Genomic DNA, 25,995 nt, shown 5'->3' on the forward strand with positions numbered 1-25,995 from the left:
TATGTCCAGCGTTGCTGGAGGAAGCCATGAGAACTGAAGTCTGCAAAGTTTTGGTGGAAGGCTTTTTGAAGCGTTCCCACAAACAGTGCCAATTGATGATGCACGACCTGGTCACTCCTACCTGGCAAGGGTTCACACTCCAAGCTGGCGACGGACGGTACCTGAGAAGAGGAAGAGGATGAAGGATTCCCGGGGAGCTCGCCCGACGGGAACACTCTGATGCTTAAGTTAGAACTCTAAGAGAAAATTGCAGAGAAGATGAAGAAAGCTAGAGTGCAGATAGCGCGAATGCAACCGCCACTAACTCTCTATTGCAGCCGTTACTACCAGACCTGAGGTAGTGGGCACAGGTAACCCTTTGTAGGGTACAGCCCTGCCAAACAGGGGACGCTTGTCAGAGCTTGGCAGGCACGATGCCACCTGGCCAGAGATGTGGGTGCAGTCTCCAGATCTGCCAGGTACGGTTGTCAGGCGATACACCGAGTTACCTAGTGCCAAGCTACTACTAACATATCGAAGTGCTTCTACCCGAAGTAAGTCTTTGAGGCAGTTACTTAGGTTTGGGCAGGAGCCTACTGGTGAGCTTACTTGGAGTGCCTTCACTTCGGGATGTTCCTTACCCAGGGATCTTAGATCGAGGTGCTCCCTTCTTGAGGAGGAGCTCGAGGGCTCTTTACCGAGGAGGAGCTCGGGGGCTCTTTACCGAGGAGGAGCTCGAGGGCTCTTTACCGAGGAGGAGCTCGGGGGCTCCTCACTGAGGGGGAGCTCGGGGGCTCCTCACTGAGGGGGAGCTTGGGGCTCCTTACTTGGGAGGAGCTCGGGGCTCCTTACTGAGGGGGAGCTCGGGGCTCCTTATTGAGGGGGAGCTCGGGGGCTCCTTACTTGGGAGGAGCTCAGGGCTCCTCACTGAGGGACCTCGGGGCGCTCCCCTTTTGGGAGAGAGTTTGGGGTAACCTAAATACTACCTTGTAGCAAGCTACTGCCCGCGCCGAGCTGTCAAGCTAGGCTCCTACGAGCTCATCACACAGAGTCACGGTCAGGCTGTTATGCCGAGTTGTCACTTATGTCGAGTCATGTCCACGCGTCCCCCTATTATGAGGCCATGCCAAATCACCCTCCATCAGAAGGTAATAGGTGTTTGGAAATGTTTAAAATGACCCCAGAATCATTTGAGACAACGAGGGTTAGTGAAAGATAGTAGATATGTTTTAGCTGATGAGCAGGTTGGAATTCTTTTAAAGATCATAGGAAACAACAAATCAAATCGAGATACTGCATACCACTTTCAACACTTTAGGGAAACCATTTCATGACACTTTAATTCCGCATTGAAGGCAATTTGTGAATTTGGCAAGGAAATTGTACGAGCCGGTAATCTAACTATTGTACCACCTGAGATACTCAACAATCCAAAATATTATCCATGGTTCGTGGTATCTCATACTATATGAGAGATATTATTTTAATTCTTTATTCTTCAATAAAAAATATATCACCAAGCTTGATTATTTGTTCATATGCAGAATTATGTAGGTGCAATAGATGGAACACATGTTCATCCTTGCGTTTCATCTGGTGATCAAGTTCCATTTAGGGGAAGAAAATCAACAACCACCCAAAATGTGATGTGTGCATGTTCGTTTGACATGCTTTGCACTTTTGTTGAGACAGGATGGGAGGGTGTTGCACATGATTCAAGAGTTTTCTTGGAAATAGTTCAGAACCCCGTCAATATGTTCCCACTACCACCAGAATGTTAGCAAAACTATCAAATAACCCACCGGAATTTTGTATTCAATACACTAACATTTGTGCTATCATATAGGAAAATATTACGTAGTTGACTCGGGTTATACAAATATGCCTAGAGTTTTGTCTCCATATCGATTAGAGAGATACCATCTCAGAGACTTTTAAAGAAGAGGTGGCCGACCCAAGAATGCCAAAAAGTATTTTAACTATGTTCATTCTTCATTGAGGAATGTCATAGAACGTTGCTTTGGTGTCCTTAAGGCAAGATTCCCAATATTAAAGTTGATGCCTCCATACCCACTTCACAAGCAAATTAGAATTGTATTTGCTTGTTGTGTGCTACATAATTTCATTCGACTATCGAGAATACAAGACGTCTTTTGGAGTGGTTTCCTTCAAGATGGTATTCCTATTGCAGGAGAGGGAGGAATGTTTCATGGTACAACACAGACAACTATCGACGTAGGATCCCAATCATCTAGGCCGATGGAACAAGTTCGTAATGAAATTATGTTCGAAATGGCTGGTCATTACAACTTACGTGTCAATCGCACCCGCCCAAGAAGTATACGTAGGAGGCAATCAAATTAATTAGGGATTTTAATGAATTATTGAACAATTAATGGTTATGTGTTTTTTAACTATATAATTATGGCATTGGTATGTTCTTGACTAGTGATCATGTGCTTGTAGGAAATTTCACAAATTAGATGTTAGGTCAAAAATAATTTTATTGTGATGTGATGTGATGTTCAATTGTTTTGTTATTTAGTGATGGCAACAAATCTAAGGGCGCCGATGTGTCCATGTGGCCATGGACGTATGAAATTGTGGATGGCAAAAGCCGAGAAAAATTATGGAAGATGGTTTTATAAATGTCCAACCGGTGAGGTATAAGTCCAATACCCAAAAGCCCATATTGATCAATATTTGTGTCTAACATGGATTGAAAATTATTAACATTTTTTTTCTTCTAGCCACATGAATATGACTTCATGTGGGCAGATAACTACACCCCAGAAGAACCCGAAGTCCGCATCATTGAACAACATAATATTGCTCATGAACATGCGGATTACAAGAAAGAGCGGGTTGTTGCAATTGGGGCTTGTTCTTGTTGTTGTGCCATGATGTGTTTGATCCTGTTTTTACTAATTTTGATTGTCATTTTGTTGGTCTGAAAGTAGAATAGATACCACTAGAAGTGCGATTAGTATACTCCTATCATGAACTAGTGTATGGATTTTCCATTTTGGATATGCTTTGTAGTTACACAATGCTAAAATTGTAATATCAAAATTAAGGTTATTATGCTATTAACAACAACTATGGAATACACATTTAGACCTATATGTGGGTCCCACATGTGTTAAATGTTATGGTTTGTTGACTCTATGAGACATTTATATATATATATATATATATAGTATATATTTTCATCTCATTATTAAACCGTCCTCCAACTTTTATGGTATTTCTAGAGATTTATTAAAAATGTTTCAATTAAAAAATCTTCAGTCTTCGCAAAAGCTAAAAAGTTCTTTTAACCATCGGATCTTCCAAAAGATATTCTGAAAAAGATTTGCCAAAATGGCACTAAGATACCCCCTTTATTAGGACTTTCCGTAAAAGGGGTTAGTTTCGTATGTAGATGTTTTTAGTGAATCCTTTTATACTAAAAAAACATCATCGGATATATATTATACAAGTGGATTTTTTTTCTTTGAGCCTAGACATTTGTACACAATTCTCTCAACTGTCAATTACGTGGCACTGTTTGGGATATCAGGAAAACTAGAAATCCATGTATGTTGAGACGTGGCATATCACACGATCCGCGTCAACGAAGAATGAATCAAATTGTTGCCCACATGGACGGTGTAGAGTTTTCAGTACCGCATCAATCGGCAGTTTTTGTGTCGCTACTCGGAACAGTATTTAATTCCCATAATACCCTCATGCACCATTTGGAGTTGAAACTGCAATTCACAATAACCTCCTGAGCGGAAACCCCAATGACGATTTTGTCCTTTATTGCCATAACCGACTTTTACTTAAGTGACTGAAATCGCAAAACAAACGTCGTTCCTGGTCTCTCTTCACCATCTCCGCCGATCCACGTTGAACATGTCTTCCTCTGCTCCGGTCATGCTTAACAGCGATGGTACCACCGGAAAGGCTGCCCAGGCGGCCAACCCCGGCCGTTTCATTTCAGTCTACAGCGAACTTCAGACAAACCGGCTCAACCAATGTCTTCCGCTTCCTTCTGTCCTTAAAAACCCTTTTAAGATCGTTGAAGGTCCTCCTAGCTCCTCTTCTGGAAACCCAGGTCATTATCTCTGAAGAAGGAAGACTTGCTCGGTTTAACACATTTATGTTTTTCGATGCAGTCAATGAGTTCTGCGTTGTTATTCCATCTCTTCAACTTCAGTTTTTCCATTTTACGTTTGCAGACGAAATCGCTAAGCTTTTTCCCAATCTATTCGGGCAACCTTCTTCAACGTTGGTCCCTAGCGAAAAGGAGACACTGGCATCAGATCAAAAATTGAAAATTGGTGTTGTGCTCTCTGGAGGCCAGGCTCCTGGAGGACATAATGTCATCTGTGGAATTTTTGGTAAGGATCTTTTTCCTTCTACCTTTTTCTTTCTTTTTTGTACTTTTGAGGGGGAGCTAAGATGGAACGAATTCTGCTTGTTTGGTTTTTCTTTGGTAAAATTTATTATTTTCCTTTGGGTTTAGATTACTTGCAGGATCGTTCTAAGGGTAGCACACTGTATGGATTCAAGGGTGGTCCGGCTGGGATCATGAGGTGCAAGTATGTGGAACTGACCGCCGACTATATCTTTCCCTACAGAAATCAGGTGAGGCTCTTAATTTGTTCGAAACAATTCAATCTGAGCGTATACGGACTTTTGATAATCATGTAAGTCCACTACAGTCTACAGATCTTCTTGAGAAAAAAAAAAAAAAAGGAAGTACTTACCGTGCTTCAAATGGGTGAAATGCTCGATAAAGTAGGATATTTGAGCTTTTTTGTGTTCACCAATTACAATGTTTTGCTTTTTGATGTGCATGGGAATCATTGGAATAGACTTCATAATGGTGATTGAGAGAAACTGAATCCAGTTCTAAACTAATTCGGTTGAACAAGTATTCATATGTATAAAGTCGGTATATGGTTCGTTGAATGTGTGCGTAGACAATGTTAACTTCGTGGTTTCTTACAATATTTAACATCCACGGTTCTGCATGCAGTATGGATGTGAAGGTCTTCTATAGCATTGTGGATTTCTGCGTTATGTATGTATGCGTATATGCTTGTGTGGGCATGAACATGCAATAAATAAGACAGTGGCAAATAAGAAAGTAGTGGTTGCATATAATACTTCCCCATATGTATGACAATTTTTTCATTAGAGATCTCTTTCAAGTGACTAAATTTGAATTCTGTGAACAGGGTGGATTTGACATGATACGTAGTGGAAGGGACAAGATTGAAACTCCAGAACAGGTGTGCCTCTTCTACTTCCTTAAAGATGTTCAGGAGTTCAGTCAATATGTTTTGTGAATTGTAATCAGTCGATAATTTACTGGAAGATCTATATCTTCTAGATTTAGCTAAGGAGGGAGGTAATAACGAATCTGCATGCTTTATTATGCTTTTTCAGTTTAAGCAAACAGAAGAAACAGCAATGAAGCTTGATTTGGATGGGCTTGTTGTTATTGGTGGAGATGACTCAAATACAAATGCATGTCTCCTCGCTGAAAACTTCAGGTATAGTTTCTGATACTTGTGCACATTCTTGCCTTTGGATCTGCATAATTGTTACAATTAAAAAAAAAAAAAAAAAAAAAAAAAAAAAAAAAAAAAACTCTGTTTACTTATGTAATAGAGGATCCCCTAATGCGCTTTTGCACATTTTTTTTTACCAATTAGGGAAAAAAAGATGAAAACACGAGTAATTGGATGTCCAAAGACCATCGATGGTGATCTAAAGTGCAAGGAGGTTCCTACAAGTTTTGGGTTTGATACTGCTTGTAAGGTGATCATGTTTATAGCTTCAATTTCTACACTTCTTTCATATCGTTTTACTTTTACCTATTGTAGTTTGGCAATATAGGCCAAATTTAACTTAAAATAATGAAGTATATGTCCTTTCTCATTGAAAATATATTGGCCTTTAAAATGTTTATCAAATAAGTAAATCTTGTTTGTAATAGATGTTCGCAGTTTGGTTCTTAGATTCTGTTGGAGCATTTGATATGATAATTTTAATACCATTCTTTTATGCAACAAATCAAAGATATAAATTAATTTCATTGTTTGAAAAGCATGGAGGATATTTTAAAAGAAAGTAACAAAAAGCCTGATTTTGTCAGTTGGTGGGTTGAGGGAATTGGTAGGGGAGGGACGAAGGTGTTTTTCATTATTCTTTGTTTTGTTTTTCTAATTGGTTGTGGTGATATTGTATTGAAAGGAAGGTGGAGCTGAGTCTATTTGCTTTAGGATTATTTGGTAACGACTCAATACCAAGATTTTACCTTTTTATTCTTTTCTCATAATGAATTTCTCTTTTACCACCACAAAGAAAAAACCTGATGTTCTCGAAACTATACAGGGCTGTTGACACAGAGCATCTCTATACAATTATATTTAGAACCAATAGATGCTTCCTTCTACAAAATAGCATAAATAAATGATTAGTTATTATTGCTTTTACAATCCCGAGCCTCTTTAGAAAGGAAGTCAAATGGGGACAAAAACTTCCCTTTGGTAAAATGATTATCTTCCCCAAAAGACCAAAAGGCATCTATACCTTCAAAGGTAGCAAAGAGAATTAATTGCCAACATTTTTTATAAAAGCTTATTAAGGGCTTTATTCTACTTTTCTTATTCCCTTGATCCTGTTCCCTCAATTTGGAGGGGAAGTAGGTTGCTATTTAGTAGGTTTTGGTGGTGAAGAAAATAACCAATTGAAAAAGATGGAGTCTTCTTATGTGATAGTATTCATTACTTGTGTCGTTATCTAGTTGACTAATGCTATGATTTTTTCTTTGTTGTTTTGATTTTTTTTGTCAGAAATCTCAATGTAAGAAGATGATTTTTTGCCATTTTAAACCTTTTATTAAGATAGTTTCTGAATCCTGGGTGAGAGGCTGTATGGTGTCCAAATTGATCTTGATGATATGTATTAAAGTGATAGCAACAAAGTCCTTGCAGATGCATTTAACTCCACCCCTGTGCAACTTGTAAACTAGCCATTGATATATTGATTTTTATTGGTACTGGTTTTATTCTGGCTGTGCAGATATATGCAGAAATGATAGGTAATGTTATGACAGATGCTCGTTCAACTGGAAAATACTACCACTGTAAGTTCAATGGTTCTGAAATTTAGCATAATCGACCGATTCAGCTCTACATTTTATTCCTCTTTCTCCATTTTGTAAGCATGCTTTGTTAGTAACCTATGATTCCTAGACTCTTCATTCTACTTCAAGTACCTGTGCCAGATATGACATGAGATGGCCATGGCTATGGCTAATGAGTTAATTCTTCCAAATCCTTGCTCCTTTTTTTGATGCCATGTTTTGATGGATTAGGTGCTTATCCAGTATCCACTTTATTGAACAAGAACCATACACAAATTATGAGCTGATACCATTAAATAAATATTAATATTAGAAGTTGAAACTTGAATGAGTACAATGCAGTCATGAGTTTTCAATTGTCATGTTTGATTTTCTATTCTTTATTTTGTTGTTGACATGTCTGTTTTTAGATATCAACAATGGGATATAGCTAACCTACAACAATGGGGTATAGCTAAACTAACATAAATTACTTGCATAATTGGAAAGTAATATTTATAATCTAGTGTATAATCTGTGTATATACTTATAGTACGCAGATTAGCTTTACAATTTTGCACCCATGTTCATGTAACATAGGCAGTAATTATTTTATGTAAAATCATCATGGCCAAAGATTGTTTGTACTGCACAAGTCTTTTTCCTCCTGTTATTTGCTTGTCTCTTTAAGATAATACCTAATTTCTCCGTCTCTGCAGTTGTGAGGCTTATGGGGCGTGCGGCTTCTCACATTACATTGGAGTGTGCATTGCAGACTCACCCAAACATCACAATTATTGGTGAAGAGGTAGATGGTGAAGTTTTCTTTGGTTCACTTTCAGATGAGTTGGTTGCTTCCAGCTTTTCATGATTCATAGGATGTGTACTTTCTCTGTATAATTAGTTTTCTCATTTTAACTATTACAATGCAAGTTACTTGACTGCATAACAACAAATATTTTCCCCCATCAAGTCTTTGCAGAATGTGAGTGTCAATACACAAAGATTCCCTACTCTGCAGTTTTAGCTAACAAAGTGTCCTTTGCCAATTTTACAAGGCATTTAAATGGATTCGAAGATCTTTATCTCTTCCAAAATCATATGACAGTCAGCATTGCTGTAATTTTCAATAGGATGGAAAGCACTTAAAATTTATTGCATATGATTTCTTCAAATACCATCAATAACTGGCACACAAATTGAAAACCCATCACAACCAACCATTTATCTTTTCTTTTGTTGTTGTTTCACATTTTTCAATCCAATATACTCCTTTTTATCTTTAATGAATGAAATATTTCTGTTGCTGTTAAAGATGGATTTTACTCATTTTCCAGACAATTACTTTTCTATGATGGTCTAGTTATCTTCTTCTCTTCCTCAAGAATGCCTTAAATAGCCCATTTTAAACTCTTATTTTGCGCATGAATTTTAAGGTTCTAGCAATCCTTTTCTAATAGTAACCAAAAAAGTCTTTTGAATTATAAGAATTCACAAAAAAGACAAAAGTAATTTCTTCTTTCTAGTATGTTATCCTCTACACCCAAATGTTCTTCTGTCTAGTACAGAAACTTTTTTGTCTGAGTAATATAAAATCTCTTATTTAAATGGACTTATGTCTTTGAGAGCAAGAGACCAGCTACTACTTGTATCCAATTTCTTTCTTTCTACAAACTCCAACAAACTGCAAAGGGAACCATACCACAAATAGAAATGATATCACTTCCTGAGACTGAAGGTCCATACCTGAACAACTCAATGAATAGAGGATGGAATGGTCAAATTAACTTAAAACATGGAATAATTGAACTGCCATAGCAAGAAGGTGTATGATTGCAAAAGGGAACATGTGAACCACCAGTTTCTCAACAACTTCATACCCTTAACATCTCATGGTGAAGACCTCTTTGGTTTAAGTCATTGGCTTTGAATTCATGTGTACATTCTTCAAGAATCTGCTTTATAACCTTCAATGATTGCTTCTGGGATTGATGTTTTTTTAGATTGTTAACAACTTGAAACTAGGGGCATTGCTTGGTCTGGTGGGAAAGTCTTGAGGTGACAATCATGAGAATGTAGTCCAAAATGGTCACTTCGTGCAAAAAGTGCTGGAGGTTAGGTCTTAATCCAGTCCACTCCTCCCATGAACCTAGATAGTGGGACCTGCATTGTGTAATGGCCTCTTTTTTTTACCTTTTTGATTGCCAGGTAATGGCCTGAAGGACTTTGGAATTGATACCTATGGAGTTCTCTTTATTGAGGTTTGGTCTGGAGATATTTTGCGTTTGTGTGTGTGTTTTCTTCATTTTTTTTCCTGGTAGGTGTTTGGGACAGTTTAGTTACTCTAGGTGGTTAGCAATATTACTTGGTATGTGGCACTGCTATAAAGTGTTCAAGTGTCAAAAGATGTTGGCATGTGGAATCCCAAAAATCTTGGCAACAGGACGCTAACATAATTAAAAGCATGAGGGTCTCTTCGATAACAGTTGAAATGGCTGAACTGAATAGCTTATTGCTTTGTCTTTTAGTGAATGTTTCTATGGGGGTTGTGGGATCCTTAATGGCTGAAACTGAAGTTGGATGGAATATTATACCCCTGAATATTTTACTATTTAATTATTTTGTCCATTAAAAGATAAAGCAATAAGTTTCTCAGTTCGGCAACTTCAGCCATTATCAAGCCCCTAGGTAAAACTGAAAAGTTTTAACATGATGTTCAAATAATGGCTAAAAGCATTGAGCATTTAACTTAAATGGTGAAGCGCTAGCAGAAATATAACTAAAAAATATACAATAGTATAACCAAATAGAAAAATATGGTTCATGATTCATAAAACTACATGGGCCATTATTTTTTAAGCATATGCAAGCCAAAATATTAGTATATATGGACTATCTATTACTTGGTTAAATGGGCTTCAATGAGCATCTTGGAGAAGGATAGACTAATAGAACTTGCTAAATTATGTTCACTGTAGATTGTTTAATTTTCAAATGCCAGATTCTTAAGATGAGATAGGCCAAAAGAATAAGATATGATGGAGCAATAGTCTTACATGCGAATAATGTAGCTCAATCTAATAAAGCATAATATATGCAAATCAACAATGCTAGACACCCCATCTCTTTACTGGCTTACATGCCTTGTTACTTACCTCTAAATAATAGACCAAGCATTCATGTCAATGCGTTGTTTGTAAAAAAGTAATCTTTCCAAAAGTGCATTCAGTTGAGGTTGCATGAAGACTGTCTGTTTTGCTCTTCTCAAGCCACATTTTGGTTGTTGTTGCCCTCTATCTTCTTGAATAGTTAAGGTGAGAACATGTTTATACAGTGATGCCTAGGCGAACAGGCGAGGCGCATTTCAGGGTAGGCGCCTCACCCAGGTCCTAGGTGCACGCCTGGTGTACCTTGCGCCTTAGCCCAGGCATGCACCTTTTGAAACTTTGACACTTTTTTGTTTTTCTTGTGTCTAGCTGCTGGGTTGGGGGCTCCGCCCCCAGACCCCTGGAGGCAAGCCCAAACAAGTCAGTAGAAGTTCAGGACTGTTATCAGTCTTGAACCCTAATGGATTTCAGGTTCGAAAATAAGAAGAAAGGTAAAGAGAAAAAAAGGAGGAAGAGGGAAGAGAAGCAGTAGAACACAAGAGTTGAAAAGGAAGAGTAGAAGCTTGATTTTCTGCCGCCGCCACTTTAATTAATATTTATAGGTTATGCTCATTACATGGAAAGGACAGACTAGAACACCTTCTACCCTAGGCACACCTTAGTCTTTACATAACAAATAGAGCAAAAAAGAAAAAATAAAACTGAAATAAATAACAACTGAAACAACTAAATGACCAATAGCTAACCCTAGGCAGACTAGAACACCTTCTACCCTATGAACACAGTGGGACCGTAGCTGCGGGGCCCACATCAGTGTTCTCTACACTCCGCCTCAAGTTGGGAATAAATGTTTATCATTCCCAACTTGGGTAGATCTGCCTCTAGCTTCTTCCATGGTATAGCTTTGGTGAGGATATCTGCCAGCTGCATGTTGGAGGTGATGTATGGAAGACACACTTCTTGTGATGAGACCCTTTCTCATACAAAGTGTTGATCAACTTCAATATGTTTAGTCCTGTCATGCTGCATTGGGTTGTGTGCTATATTAATAGCTACTTGATTATCACAATACAGTTTCAGGGGCTTCTCATACTCAATACCCAACTCCTCAAGTAGTGATCTCAGCCAAAGAATTTCAGCCACTCCGTTAGCCATTGACCTGTACTTAGCTTCAGCACTAGATCTGGAGACAACACTCTGTTTCTTACTCCTCCAAGAGACCAGGTTACCTCTCACAAGAGCACAATATTCAGAGGTAGACCTCCTGTCATCAACACTCCCAGCCCAATCGGCATCCGTATAGACTTCCACCTTCATGTGGCCATTGTTCTTGAACAGTATACCTCTACCCGAGCATCTCTTCAAGTATGCTAGTATTCTTTCTGCTGCTAGAAGGTGTGTGGTTCTAAGAGAATGCATGTACTGACTAACAACACTAACTGCATAACTGATATCTGGCCAAGTGATGCATAGATATAGGAGCTTTCCCACTAACCACTGGAACATAACTTTGTCTTCAAGTAGCTCCCCACTCTCTGCACTAATCCTGTGGTTCTGTTCAATGGGTGTATTTGCAAGTTTGACACCTAGTTTTCCAGTTTCAGCCAACAGATCATAACATATTTCCTCTGAGAGACAAAGATCCCCTGTTTAGATCTAGCAACCTCAATACCCAAAAAATACCATAGTGTACCCAGATCTTTCACCTCAAACTCTTGATGAAGGAGCTGTTTGAGGAACCCAATCTCATGGCTGTCATTTTCTGTCACCACAATATCATCAACATATACTGCAAGTAGTGTCAGTGAGGACTCCACCCTCTTGATGAACAGTGTATGATCTGACTGGGCTTGTACATAACCGAACTTCCCAAGGGCTAGTCTGAATCTGTCGAACCAAGCTCTAGGTGACTGTTTCAAACCATACAATGCCTTATTGAGCCGGCAGACCTTCTTACCTGCCTCTGTATCATAGAATCCAGGAGGCAACTGCATGTAAACCTCTTCCTGCAAGTCTCCATTCAGGAAGGCATTTTTAACATCCATTTGGTACAAAGGCCAAGTGCAGTTTGCTGCAAGAGATAATAGAACCCGAATGGTGGTCATCTTGGCTACCGGGGCAAATGTCTCCAAGTAATCTATACCATAAGTCAGAGTGAATCCTTTTGCAACTAGCCGATCTTTGTACCTCTCAATGGAACCATCCGCATTGTGCTTCACAGTAAATACCCATCTGCATCCAACTGGTTTCTTTCCTTTGGGCAAGTCCATTAGCTCCCAGGTATTATTTTTCAACAGGGCATCCATTTCAACTTGCATTGCACCTTTCCACTTCGAGACTAATAGGGCTTCTTGCACTATTCTTGGAATAGGGACATTAGCAACGGAAGTGAGATAGGACCTGTAGGAGGGAGATAGGCGATCATAGGACAAAAACTGGGAGATGCAGTGGGTTGTAGATGTGGTGCAATGCCGTTTTCCTTTACGGATGGCAATGGGAAGATCAAGGTCATCTGCAGGGGGTGAGGTAGCAACAATGGAAGGAGTCTCAGTGGGCCCTAGGACTGTAATATCTAGATTTGGAGCCGCATAAGAGGTTGGAGCTGGCCGGGACTGCTGATGACCGGGATCAACCTGTCTACATCGCCTGTGATAGACTCTCAACTCCCGATCCCCCTGACCACCTTCACTACTGCAGCCCTCATCACCCACCGGAATAGGTAAGGGAACAGCCCCAAAAGTATTAACCCTGCCCTCACTGCACTCCCCCTGAAGAAAAGGACCCAAATCTCCACTCTCACTACTAATATTAACCCTGCCCTCACTGCACTCCCCCCGAGAATAGTAGGGTGTCTCCTCAAAGAAAGTGACATCCATGGATACAAACTTCTTCCCTGAGACAGGATCATAGCAGCAATAACCCTTTTGAGTTTGTGCATAACCAAGAAAGATGCATTTGGAGGCCTTGGGTTTGAACTTGGAGTGATGGGGACCAAGAAGCTGAACAAAACAAGTACAACCAAATGTTTTGAGGGGAACAGTGAATAACTCCTCATCTGGGTATAGAAGGGAAAAAGGAGATGACGTATCAAGAACCTGGGAAGGAACTCGATTAATAAGATATACTGCCATGAGGATAGCATCACCCCAGAAGTGAACAGGGACATTGGAGGTAAACATAATGCTTCTAGCCACCTCCAAGATGTGCCTATTCTTCCTTTCTGCAATCCCATTCTACTGAGGCGTATGAGGGCAATTGCTCTAGTGAATAACCCCATGAGTAAAAAGGTAAGATGCCATTGGCTTAGCAAAGTATTCCTTTGCATTATCAGATCTAAGAACTTTGATCTTGGCATCAAACTGGTTTAGGATCATTTGGTGAAAGTTTTGGGTCAGGGTGGGAACCTCATCTCGTGAACGCATAAGATTAACCCAAGAAAACCGGGTATGGTCATCAACAAATAACAGAAAATATCTGTACCCACCCATGGAAGGAATGTGATATGGACCCCAAACATCCGTATGCACAAGATCAAAAGGACGATTGCTCCTTTTATTGCTCAATGAATAAGAGTGTCTACAATGTTTAGCAAACTCACAGCTCTCACATTGCAACTGGGACAACTCAACAAACTCAAACAAATTAGGAAATAGACTCCTTAAGGACCGAAAAGACAAATGACCCAATCGGTTATGCTTTGGCATAACCGAACTCACACTCTGGGAAACAAGTGACTTCTTATCCCCTAACTCTTTCTGACGAGAACTTTCCCCGAGCAGATAAATCCCATTCGTCTCACGGCCGAAAAGACAAATGCACAAGTGTTATGGTCACACCATCCGGCAGCGCACTGCGACACAGTCATAGGCAGCAGGCCGCACAGCAGGTCGCACCGCTTGGCAGCGCCGCACAGCAGCACGCACTGCCAGGCAGCAGCGCACACCGCACGCACCACCAGGCAGCAGCGCGCACCGCACGCATCGCGCACACGCTCGGCACCATGGCGCGCAGCACGCACCGCGCACACGCCTGGCACCGCACGGTAGCGGCACCATGAGCCGCGCGCACGCACCCGGCAGCAGCAGTAGAGCGGGGCCCACACGATAGCTCATAAGGGTGGGCCCACCCTTATCTGGACACGTCAAGCCAACTCGTCGCCAGCTTATCTTATCCCCTACCCCTTTTCCCTATCTTATCCCTTATTCCTTATCTTATTTTATCTTCTTAAGTAAGAGTTATGAGTTTTAGTTTGAGTAGGAAATTAGGAGTTTGAGTTTGAGTTGGATTACCCTAGCCTAGCCGAATCCAACAAGGAACTCTCTTCTGTAATCTCCTATTTAAGGAGCTACAAATTGAAATAAAGCATTCAGTTTTCGCAGGTGGTGATCTCTTGGACAAATCACCCACGCGATTGCCGCAATAGGGTCTGCACACAAGGGAAGGCGCAAAGAAAAGCAGGTCTTTCGCACCGTGGGCTGACCCGTGACGGGATCCTACGCACGGGACCATAACAACAAGTGACTTCTTCGTCTTTAGGTCCTGAAAAACACACCGGTCAGGGAAGAAGGTTACTAAGCAGTTCATGTGTTTGGTAATACTACTGACTGAAAGAAGATTAGTATCAAGCTTAGGGACATGTAAGACAGAAGACAAGGAGATGGTATCTGATAGCTTGATGTCACCCTTGCCAAAAATGGGGACAAGAGAGCCATCAGCAATAGATACTTTATCTCTACCAGAAGATAAATGATAAGTGGTAAACAATGAAGGCAAACTAGTCATATGGTCGTATGCACCTGAATCTATTACCCAACAGGGTTCAATGGTACCTGGAGCTGAGGCATGGCTGAGGCTCGAGTACCTGAATTTGCAAGAGCAAATGTGGCGGGGGCTAATGGTGACTGCGGTGGCTGAGCTGAGTTCTAAACTTCCCCTTCCAACTGTATAAGAGCAGCCCGAACTGCGGCTAAGGTCTCTAAGAATGTGCCTCTTGTGCCAGACGAGGGTGCTGAATTAGTATGCACTGCCACATGAATGTTACCCTTCTTGCTTCTTAACTTTGCCAGGACCAAATAAGGGTGCAGCTTCCAACATGTATCTTTTGTGTGTTTGGGCTTCTTACAATGCCCACATACCACATAACTGTTGTTCCCAATATTGCCTTCTGCCTGATTCTTAAACTCCATTTTGGTCAAGAACCAGAAGTCTCAAAAATAGGATTACTACAGTCAAAACCAGCACTTGGACTATCAACCACAATCACAAAATCAGTATAGAACCAATCTGTACTCACAGTAGATGTACACGAAACAGGTATAAAACTGTCTGAAATCAGTAACCACACACAACAGCAACAGTCCGAACTGTTTTCACCCCCTTAGAAGAGTTTGAAACCCCAAAAGAAAACTGAAAAAGAGTTTGAAGAACAATCTGATATGCTGGAGCCAAATTGGGGTTTTAATCAGTCTTAAAAGCAAATTCTCAACCGTACACTCCAGACAGTATCGTACGGATAAAGCTTGTAGTAGGGTTAATATGAAACCCTAAAAGTGATCAATGCTGAGGAGAGAACTATTAGGGTTTGTCGCAGTATTAGATCACAAGGTTCAGTTCAATACTAGGGTTTGCCGCAGGATTAAGACAAAACCCTAGAGAATAGAAAGATAAACCCTAGAGTGGTTCGGCCGCCCTTACTAGATAGGTTCAACCTATTTTCTCTGATAGTACTTCTCTCAGAAAATAAAAAACTTACAATAGGATGTTATTCGCTGCCTTCCAAGGTTACCTGAACCCTAGCCTTCTCTGATTCTTCCTGATCACCAACTCGCTGCAACTGTGGCAATTCTTCAAACAGCTACTAATCCTCTGGAGATCTCCAAGAACCAGTCAACGAACTCTACTTTCTCAGCTTCCAGCCTTAGATGGTTCTCGTGTGGTCGGCTGGACTAGACTCACATGAGAAACCCTAGCTCTGATACCAAATAGAAGTTTAGGACTGTTTTCAGTCTTGAACCCTAATGGATTTTAGGTTCGAAAATAAGAAGAAAGGTAAAGAGAAAAAAAAAAGGAGGAAGAGGGAAGAGAAGTAGTAGAACACAAGAGTTGAAAAGGAGGAGCAGAAGCTTGATTTTCTGCCGCCGCCACTTTAATTAATATTTATAGGTTATGCTCATTACATGGAAAGGACAGATCTGCTCTTAGTCTTTACATAACAAATAGAGCAAAAATAAGACTGAAATAAATAACAACCGAAACAACTAAATGACCAATAGCTAACCCTAGGCAGACTAGAACACCTTCTACCCTACGAACACAGCGGGACCGTAGCTGTGGGGCCCACATCAGTGTTCTCTACAAAGTCCATGTTAGGTCTTAAATTGTTAGTTCTCACACAAAAAATAATGATTTTATAGTTTTAATTGCTTTTTATGAAGACGTTTTATTAGGATGAATGAATGAACAACATTACTAGGGGGGGGCACGGGGGGCATGGACTTATTTGGGTTTGCCTCCGGGGACATGGTACAAAGGCATTAATATGTCTTACATCACATTAGCTACTTGAAGTAATGCAATTGAGAAAAAAAGTGATTGTGAGTTTTATGTGCTTGAAAATGTTTTATATATTTGATTTTATTTTTAAACTCTCATTTGAATATGCTTTACATGTTATATTTATGTATTTTAATATTAGATAATAGGTTTTTAAAACATTTATTTTAAAATTAAAGTTTATATTTTTATTAATATTATGTTTAATAATTTTTTGATTTTTTGCATTTTTTTATTTTTTAGCCTTTTTTTAATTTTGTACCTTGCTTAAAAAGGCATTCGCCTCGCCTTGCGCCTTGCACTTTTAAAACACTGTGTTTATAAGAAGTGAAACAAGAAAGTGGAGTACCTTCTTCAGGATACTAGGTACATGTGGTTAGAGGTTGGAAATTTGTAGTAGAGCCAACCAGGATTCTTGATGCAACTTTTTTTTAAATAAATAGATTATAGATATGGTATTTTCTCAGATAATTTAAAATGTCCCTTTTTGCACTGTTCTTTAATTAAACAATTTCTTGATGCAGGTTTCTGCTAAGAAGCAGACACTGAAAAATGTTACAGACTATATCACAGATATAATATGCAAACGTGCTGAACTTGGCTTTAACTATGGTGTTATACTCATACCAGAAGGCCTAATTGATTTCATTCCTGAGGTATTAATAAGGATCTTACTTTTACTACTTATTTTCCTGTTCCCATAAGTGTCACTATAGTTGAAGATATCAAGTCTATGGTGAGATGAATGAAATCTATGGTGAGTTGATGTTTCTGTGCCACTTACAGGTACAACAGCTTATTGCAGAGCTGAATGAAATCTTAGCTCATGGTGTTATAGATGAAGATGGACTGTGGAAAAAGAAGCTCCGAGATCAATCTCAGCAGCTTTTTCTATTTTTACCAAAAGCAATTCAAGAACAATTATTGCTTGAAAGAGATCCACATGGAAATGTTCAGGTGTTTATTTTAGGTTATGTTTGATTTGTTTCAAATTCATTGTAGTTGTGTGGGCATCTAGTTTAGTGATTGTTTTTGTTATTTGTTGATTTACTCATTTAGGTTGCTAAAATTGAAACGGAAAAAATGCTCATTCAAATGGTTGAGACTGAGTTGGAGAAAAGGAAGCAGGAGGGTACATATAAAGGCCAGTTCAAAGGACAGTCCCACTTTTTTGGGTAATCATCTCAGTGCTAAAAATCATCTTCTAATCAATTGTACCCTAGATAAGTAATGGAGCCATACCCATCTTGAGGGATCATTGTTGGTTCATATGATCTATAATATGAATATATGATTGACATCTGAGGAATTGGTCAAGATAATTCATTACAATGCTTTACATGAGAACCAGAAGGTCATAGTCCTCATTTTTCGTGTTAATTCTTATCTATATTTTATTTCTATTTCCAGTTATGAAGGAAGATGTGGTATGCCAACAAACTTTGATTCTACCTACTGCTATGCTCTTGGTTATGGCGCTGGTGCCCTCCTCCATTCTGGAAAGACGGGGCTCATATCCTCGGTTTGTGCTTTCATCCTTTGTTTTTGTCATTCTCCTTGCTGTCATGGTTGTTTTATTCTGTTCAAATGAGGCAATCATCATCTCTGAGCAATTTTTTTTTTATTAATATCTATTATTGAATATCCAGGTAGGTAATTTGGCTGCTCCAGTTGAAGAGTGGACTGTTGGTGGGACTGCATTAACATCCTTGATGGATGTAGAGAGGAGACATGGTATATGAACCTCATTCCTTTTGACATCATATAATGGGGAATAATCTCTAACTTCCATCTCAAGATTTAACCACATCTACATTGATCAAATTTTAACTGTCATAGGATTCTGAATACCTGAGAGCGTAGTTACAGGATTAAGGGGAAAGTATCACAGGGAATTATACAATGAAGATTTTAGAATGCTGAATTGGGAACATCTTGCTTTTGATAAATCAGGCAGAACCCCAGTAAAAGATAAAAGACTGCTACTTACAAACAAAAGAATGAATATAGAGGGTTTTAAAAAAAAAAAAAAAAGTTACCTATCGGGTCTGCCCCGTTTATCAGAAATGGGGTGTGCGGTTCTTCCTTTAACAACTAAGATCCACAATTTCACCTTTTCAGCGCAAGGATGCAGGTTAGACCAAGAAAACCATTTGAAAAGATAAGGAAAATTATATGTAATGCAGAAAGAGTGAATATAAACATTCTCAATGCTATATGCTGAAAAACAAATCCCAACCTCTATCTAAGATCTATTGGATTCTACGCTAACTCAATTTAACTAATATAGAATTTGAACTTTTGGGAATTTTAGTTATACGGTGTTTAGTTACTAGGGCGTTTAGGGGAATTTACAGTTAAGGACATTGAGCTGAATTTTCTTATTGCCTTATTTCTTTTTTACTTTGAACTTTAATCTTCTTTTCTAAAAATTGAATCTGTTTCCAGGTAAGTTCAAGCCAGTGATCAAGAAGGCAATGGTGGAACTTGAAGGTATTTTTTTTAGTATTCTCTTAATTTGTTTTCACTATATCGTATATTGTTTGATAGCAATTTGGTGGTATTATTCTGGTACCCAAGTTGCTATGATTATTGTGATTTTAATTTTTAAGCACCTTCAGCTATGTTATAGGCTGACTGCAGAACTGTGATTTAAGCCAAACTTGAAAAGTTTAAGTAATCCTTTTTTTTTTTATAATAAAAATTTTCAGGTGCACCATTCAGGAAGTTTGCATCCTTGAGGGAAGAGTGGGCCTACAAGAATCGATACATCAGTCCAGGTATGTTATAAGATTTGCTCTGGGCAATTTTGCCACTGATAAATTACAGATGTCAAGAATTTTGGTTGAAAAGAATAAGAAAGTAATTTACTTGGGGACTCCCAAGTTGACCCAGTTGAATTGGTCTTGTCTTAGATGCTATGCATCAATTATCATCATCTGAGCGGCTAAGCCTTGTTCCAACTATATGGGGTCGGCTACATCCTGTTCTGTTCAATGCCATATCCATCGTTAAATCATGGGCGCAGGAATGCAACTTTAAATTTGTAATCCTTGGCAAACAGAGATTTTCTGTTTGTGTACTAGCATTTTAATTGCTCATTGTGTCTTGATATTTATTGATACAGGTCCAGTTCAGTTTATTGGCCCATCATCTAATGGCATCAATCACACTCTGCTGTTGGAGCTTGGAGCCCAAGCTTAAGGAATTACTGTCTTCATGTTCATCTTTCGCAAGAAGAGAACAGAGTCAAGAAGTGAATTTGTAGATGTACATGCGGCCATGGGTGAATAAAGTCTCTGCCCTGAAAGCCTTGGCAAGATTGCTTTCTGAGAAGGGAGGCAGGGGAGGGGGTGAGGAGTTATATATTTGAGTGCCTCATTTTTGTGAATCAGTGTGCAGGTTTGTTGGATGTGTTAATACATGCATTAAGCAATTTAAATGGGACTTGTACCCGATTTAAGAAAACCAAAGATAGCCTATATTCCCCTTGTTTGGGTCTAGATTCATTGCTAGATCCCCAATAGAAATGCAACACATGTCTAGTATACATGTGAATGCAGCCGATGTGGGAATCAAGCAGATCTGGACTGGCTATTATTGTGTCGCCATCCTCTTCATTTGTTGGATCTCTCTCTCTCTCTCTCTGAGTCAATCAGCAATTCCTACTCACCAGTTTTTAAATTTTCGACTGGATCAAAAATTCCTTTGCTTGTTTATTACCCAAAAAAAAGATGGAATGCTTCAATATTTCTGCCTTTTTTTATTCTCTGGAATCGTATTTTATGCTCACTTGTAAGTTGTCAATGCCAGTATATGCTTCCCCATAACTTGCAAAGTGAGTGAAGACAAATTGAGAATGAGAAGGACCATTTTAATCTAGCCAAGAAAACATAATAGGCTGGGCGGAGACCCATCATCCATCAACTCCCTACTTGAATAGTGGTTCTTTTTGGTTTCAGCTTTCAATTAAAGGACTTAAGGTTACAATCACATCCAGTTGTCATTGGGTGAGTGAGAGGGAGTAATCAATTCATTTGGTTAAAAAGACTTAAATCCCATCATTGCAAGTCGTTATCAGGGACGAGAGACAAAGAGTAAGTGGTCATTTTACTTCTGAAGGATTTCAAATCAAATCAACGCTAGTTGTTGTTTATCGCTTTTCTTTTGGTTGTTTTTGGGGGATGACGGTCTGAGTTATTTGTTAATAATTCATCCATGTCAATGCCATACTCCATACATGCAAGGGAAAGAGAGCGATGTTTCCCTAGAGACTAGAGTCCAAAGAGTTGATGTTAACATGATTGAACCAGCTTAACTACTTCCAAAATTGAATATAGCTAGAGAATGAAATATATGTGGCCAAGACTTGTTGACAGGTAACATTCCTCTGGTCCTCACCTCCCAACTTGGCGTAGTTAGCAATAGTCAATAGATGCCGGTGCTAGATCAGATACAGAGATATTACTACGGATTAAAAGGTCAACAGTTCATTAGTATAAGTAGATTGTCAAAAGGGTCCATAGTATCATTGTTTCCAATTAAATATTAACCCATTTAATCGTTTCATTCTCTTGGCTGGTTTCTGCTGCAGGCTTTGATAGGTTGGCCATTGAAGATAATATTTGCTCTTGAAAAGGTTCGTGGTGGACCTATGGTAGTTCTTCGCCTTCCTAGACTAGTGTTGCAGATGCCACAAAACGAAATAGTTGAATTCTTTCCGAGTTATATAGTATCTGTTTCCTCAAAGTGTTCTTTCCATGGTGGGATTTTTTTGGTGCAATAACTATAATAGCAAGTTTAATGCAACATCTATATGGTTTTAGCTTCAATACCCTTGTAGAAGTGATGAAAATGGAAGTTTGTGCATGAATTGGATGAACCTAGGATGAGAGAGAGAGAGAGAAGCAAAGGTTTTAAAAACTGGACCAGATATGAAACCATTTTTACCACTAGTTCCTGGGCCAAATGGTAAGACCGTCTGGTTCAAATGGGTGTTTTGTTCTGATTTAAAAAAATGAATAAATAAAATTAAAAAAAAACCAAAACTCATTGTCCGGTATAACGGGTTGAAGGTTCAAGCACCCAGGTCAGCAGGTCGCTGACCAAATCAACGGTTTTTGGCCCAAGAATGGTTTTAGGGTGAAATGGAACCAGTTGTCTGACTGATTCCCCAGTCAACTGGTCCGTCCGGTCCAGTTTTCAAAACCATGGGTGGGGCTTCATTCATTTATTTAATTTATGGAGAAAGAGAGTAAGAGACGGTTCGGTTCATTAATTTGATAGGAAGAGAATTGCCTTCGTCTAATTGGTTTTATATTACGTGCATTACTGGAATTCACCTGAACTAAAAAGAGGCTTAAAAATTAAAGCCTTTGTCTGTGGCTCTGCGCTTTGCACAGCAGGAGTTATTTGGTTTGTAGCTTTGCGCTCTGAAATTCTTTGGGCCACGGTGCATGTGCTCTGATTTCGAAATCTACTTTTGAGTTTTGGCCCATTATAAATACGAACCTTCACAAAAGTTGGTAGCTTTTGCATTGTGAAATCAAGTCCCAAGTCTGAATTGGATCGATTCTCTTGTACGATAACTAGATCTGTCCATGTTCTATATTTTTCGCTCATTCCTTTACATTGATAAACCACAACTATAAAGTATAAACTATTGTTGTATATGTACTTGGAAAGTGGATTGAGTCATTGAGCTGGATTCTGGAATAGCTATTGCTATTGGAGCTCCAACTTTTTGTAACATCACTCTCCCTGAAATTTATATCTATATTATAAAGATGAAGGAGGGGAGGTGGAAGGGTCCTCTCACCAAGGAGTTCACACCTCACAGACCTTTTTATCATTTCATTTATTATATATGTAGTTATTTTTTTAAATTAAATTATTAAAAAATTACAAGTTAAAATAAACACCTTTACGTCTTTATTATCTCTCATAAAATCTATATTTATTCTTTCTAATAAGATCATTCTTAAATTTCTATCAATCTCTCCTTTGATGGTTACGGCTTATACCATTTTCCCTCCTAAATTATGTAAGGTTCTGTTTGGTTTGTGGGATGGGATGAAAAATATTCCCTTTTTCTCATATTTGTTTTGGGGAAAGAAGGTGATGGGATGAGAAAAATGTGGGATGTAAAATCCCAAAATCGTGAATTTGGGGTCGCACGCAAGAAAACCTATCTCCTTCCTCACTCCCGCATGCCTCGTCCATTCAACTGGAACTTGGTATTCTTCTTCGTCTTCCTCCTCCCTCCCGCATGCCTCGTCCTCTGTCACGGTTTCGAGCTTCATTGGTTTCAATTGGTGTTGTGATAGTTGCTTCACTGGTTTCGCAGGGCGCTAGTTTCGCAGGCCGCCGCATGCCTCGTCCATTCGCTGGTTTCGCTGGTTTCAGGAAATAAAGAATGTGGCAGATGAGTTGCCACTGCCAGTAATCGGAGGATTAAGGTTGCCACTGCTAAGAGCTGCAACGGCAACGAAAAGGAGGAAGAAATAGGGACGACGAATGTGGTAGGAAGTTGGATGAGGGAGGAGAAATAGAAAATAAAAGAAAGAACGGAGGGAGAGAGGGAGAGAGAGAATGAGAGAATGAACAGTTGATTCCCTCCAATACTTCGGTCTTTCGATCCCTTTTACACTCTCCCATCCCATTCCATTCCATCCCACCCAATTCTTCCCATAAATCAAACGGAGCCTAATACCTCCCATGGGTTAACTTGCTAGCACTAATCATTTTAAGCTTTAGGATTCAAGCTAAATTTTGAATCTATGAGAATTTAATAGCTATCATTTATTGGCAAACTTTTTTTTGGTATTTTGGTACCTCCTTCATGAAAGAGAATTAAGGATATGTTTGGTTCACGGTTGGAAATAGAATTGCAATTGCAATTGAAATCTGCTGGAATTGGATTTCATTCCCAATGGAGAAAAGTAAATGGCCATCCCCTCAAATAGGGGAATGTCATTCCACTAGGAATAGGAATAGGAGTCAGATTCTATCTAACTAGAGCTGTAAAATGGGTCATGTTGGGCCAGCACGGCATGGCTTGCAGGCCATCGCGGGTTGTGCTTCCCTCCCCTATGATATTTTAGGGGATCAGCTCGACATGGCCAACGGCCTAAGCCCATACGGGCCCGTGTTGTGCCATGGGTTGGGCTAGTCTTTGGGTCGAGCCTTAGGCCAGGCTAGGCTATTGACCAGGCCAAAGCTATTTATTTAAACAATTGAAAAATAAATCTTAAATTTTTTATTTTATATGAATTTTGATGTATACAATTGTTTATATATAAATAAATAAATAAAAATGAAAATAATTAATTATTGTATTAATATATTATATATTATAATATTATATAATCATAATTTATATAACATTATATATATATATATATATATATATATAGATAATATGGGTCGTGCTGGCACAAGGGCCATGGGCAGCATGGCCCACTTGGTTGTGTCGCATCGGCCCAACCCACAAATCTGACACCTCAAGCCCAACATGGCCCGTGAACCATTGTGTCGGGCCATAGGCAGCACAACCCAATTTACACCTCTATGTCCAACTAAGCATTTGAAATTAAAATTCTGGACCTAGAGGTGAAAAATGGGTTGTGCTAGGCCTACATGACATGGCCAGCATGCAGCCCGCACAAAGTGCAATCTAGGTTATGGTGTCTCGCGAGCCATCTCGGGTTGTGCATCCCTCCCCTGGGATATTTTGGGGGCTTTGTCCATGGCCCAAGCCCGTGCCATGCCGTGTCAAGCCATGGGCTAGGCTGGTCCTTGGGTCGAGCCTTGGGCCAGGCCAAGCCGTGGACCAGGCCAAAGCTATTTTATATAAAAAAATGAAAAAGACTTAAAATTTTAATTTTATATGAATTTTGATGTATACAATGATTAAATAAAATATTATAATAAATTTGAAAAAATTTGTTTATTTTATTAATATATTATATAATATATAATATATTATATATAAATATATAATACATAAAATATTAAATATATATATAAAAAATATATAGGCCATCCCATGGACCACGGAACGATAGTGCAGGCCATGCTGGCCCAGTCCGACACGGCCAATGGACCATTAGGTTGGACCGAGCCATGTTGGGCCACCTCAAAATCATATTGGGTTGTGGGTGGCATGGCCCGATTTACACCTCAATATCATGTTGGGACTAAGGGGTTGTTCAATTTTTTTATTCTTACGCTTCTTAACTCTTAAAAAATGCAGGTTTTGTTAGAAGATTATAATAATATTTTCGTTTGAAAAGTAGCCAATGCTGGCCTATTAGCTCAGTTGGTTAGAGCGTCGTGCTAATAACGCGAAGGTCGCAGGTTCGAGACCTGCATGGGCCATTCAATTTTTGCGCACATTATTTGTTTGAAATTTAACGCGAAGGTCGCAGGTTCGAGACCTGCATGGGCCATTCATTTTTTGCGCACATTATTTGTTTGAAATATAAATTTCTGTTTTTGTGCACATTATTTGTTTGAAATTTAAATTTCTGTTTGGTGTACGAAGTACGAAATCTTTGTTTTTGAAGTCTGTACTTTTTGGAATATGAAGTCAAGCGAGTGGAGAGGGTCGAGACTCGAGATGGTTGGAAAAGGTCGAGCACTCCGAAACCTTGGTGTTACGAGTATCATGGGTGGTAGAACCAGACAAGGGATTGGTTGCACGTCAACGGCAAACAAATTTCCGTGATAACTGATAAGTTTATGGTTTGATGATTTTACTTTTATGTTGAGGGGTTAAGTAAGTTAAATAAGTAATAAGGTTATGTTTTTTTTTTCAATTTTAAATTACCAAATCCAAGACGCAAACCAACTATTAAGGGTTTTTTTCTTTTAGTAATTTAAATTTTATATTTATATTACTTTAAAAAGTACGAATAGCCATAAAAAAAAATTGGAATTTTCTTTAAGACAAAATTTACTCTCCATATTTAAATTTATTGATAAAACAAGAGGGCAAATAGGATAATCAGTTTTTAATATTAAATGAGTTGAAAATGTTAATATTAAGATATTCAATGCATTGAATTCTCTCTCATTAAATCCAACATTTAAGTTATTAACTTGCATTTACCTTCATTGAATCATATATTTAAGACATTTTTTGTTTATTTTCGTCATTAAATTCTACTAATTAAATACATACATAATAAATTAATAATTTCAAGAACATAAAAAATTATACTTTTAAAA

At 38.9% G+C, this 25,995-nt stretch overlaps 1 protein-coding gene and 1 non-coding gene across 2 annotated transcripts; both read left to right on the forward strand.

The window, feature by feature from the left end:
- The first annotated feature begins 3,717 nt into the window (after positions 1 to 3,717).
- On the forward strand, positions 3,718 to 20,232 carry LOC148875254 (pyrophosphate--fructose 6-phosphate 1-phosphotransferase subunit beta-like). The gene is made up of 16 exons (XM_088964332.1): positions 3,718 to 4,081; positions 4,206 to 4,367; positions 4,493 to 4,614; positions 5,211 to 5,264; positions 5,422 to 5,528; positions 5,691 to 5,796; positions 7,063 to 7,126; positions 7,825 to 7,913; positions 17,289 to 17,420; positions 17,551 to 17,721; positions 17,824 to 17,939; positions 18,175 to 18,286; positions 18,414 to 18,498; positions 19,213 to 19,257; positions 19,476 to 19,544; positions 19,892 to 20,232. Exons 1-16 carry the CDS (start codon positions 3,880 to 3,882, stop codon positions 19,966 to 19,968), a joined length of 1,713 nt encoding a protein of 570 aa, XP_088820458.1. The 5' UTR covers positions 3,718 to 3,879; the 3' UTR covers positions 19,969 to 20,232.
- A 4,837-nt stretch (positions 20,233 to 25,069) lies between these two features.
- Positions 25,070 to 25,143, forward strand: TRNAI-AAU (transfer RNA isoleucine (anticodon AAU)). The gene has a single exon. It is a non-coding gene; the product is annotated as a tRNA-Ile (tRNA).
- Positions 25,144 to 25,995: the final 852 nt, after the last annotated feature.

Source organism: Nelumbo lutea, chromosome 1 (genome assembly GCF_056320005.1).
Source record: "Nelumbo lutea isolate HS-2025 chromosome 1, American lotus-T2T, whole genome shotgun sequence".
NCBI classification, from domain to species: Eukaryota; Viridiplantae; Streptophyta; class Magnoliopsida; order Proteales; family Nelumbonaceae; genus Nelumbo; species Nelumbo lutea.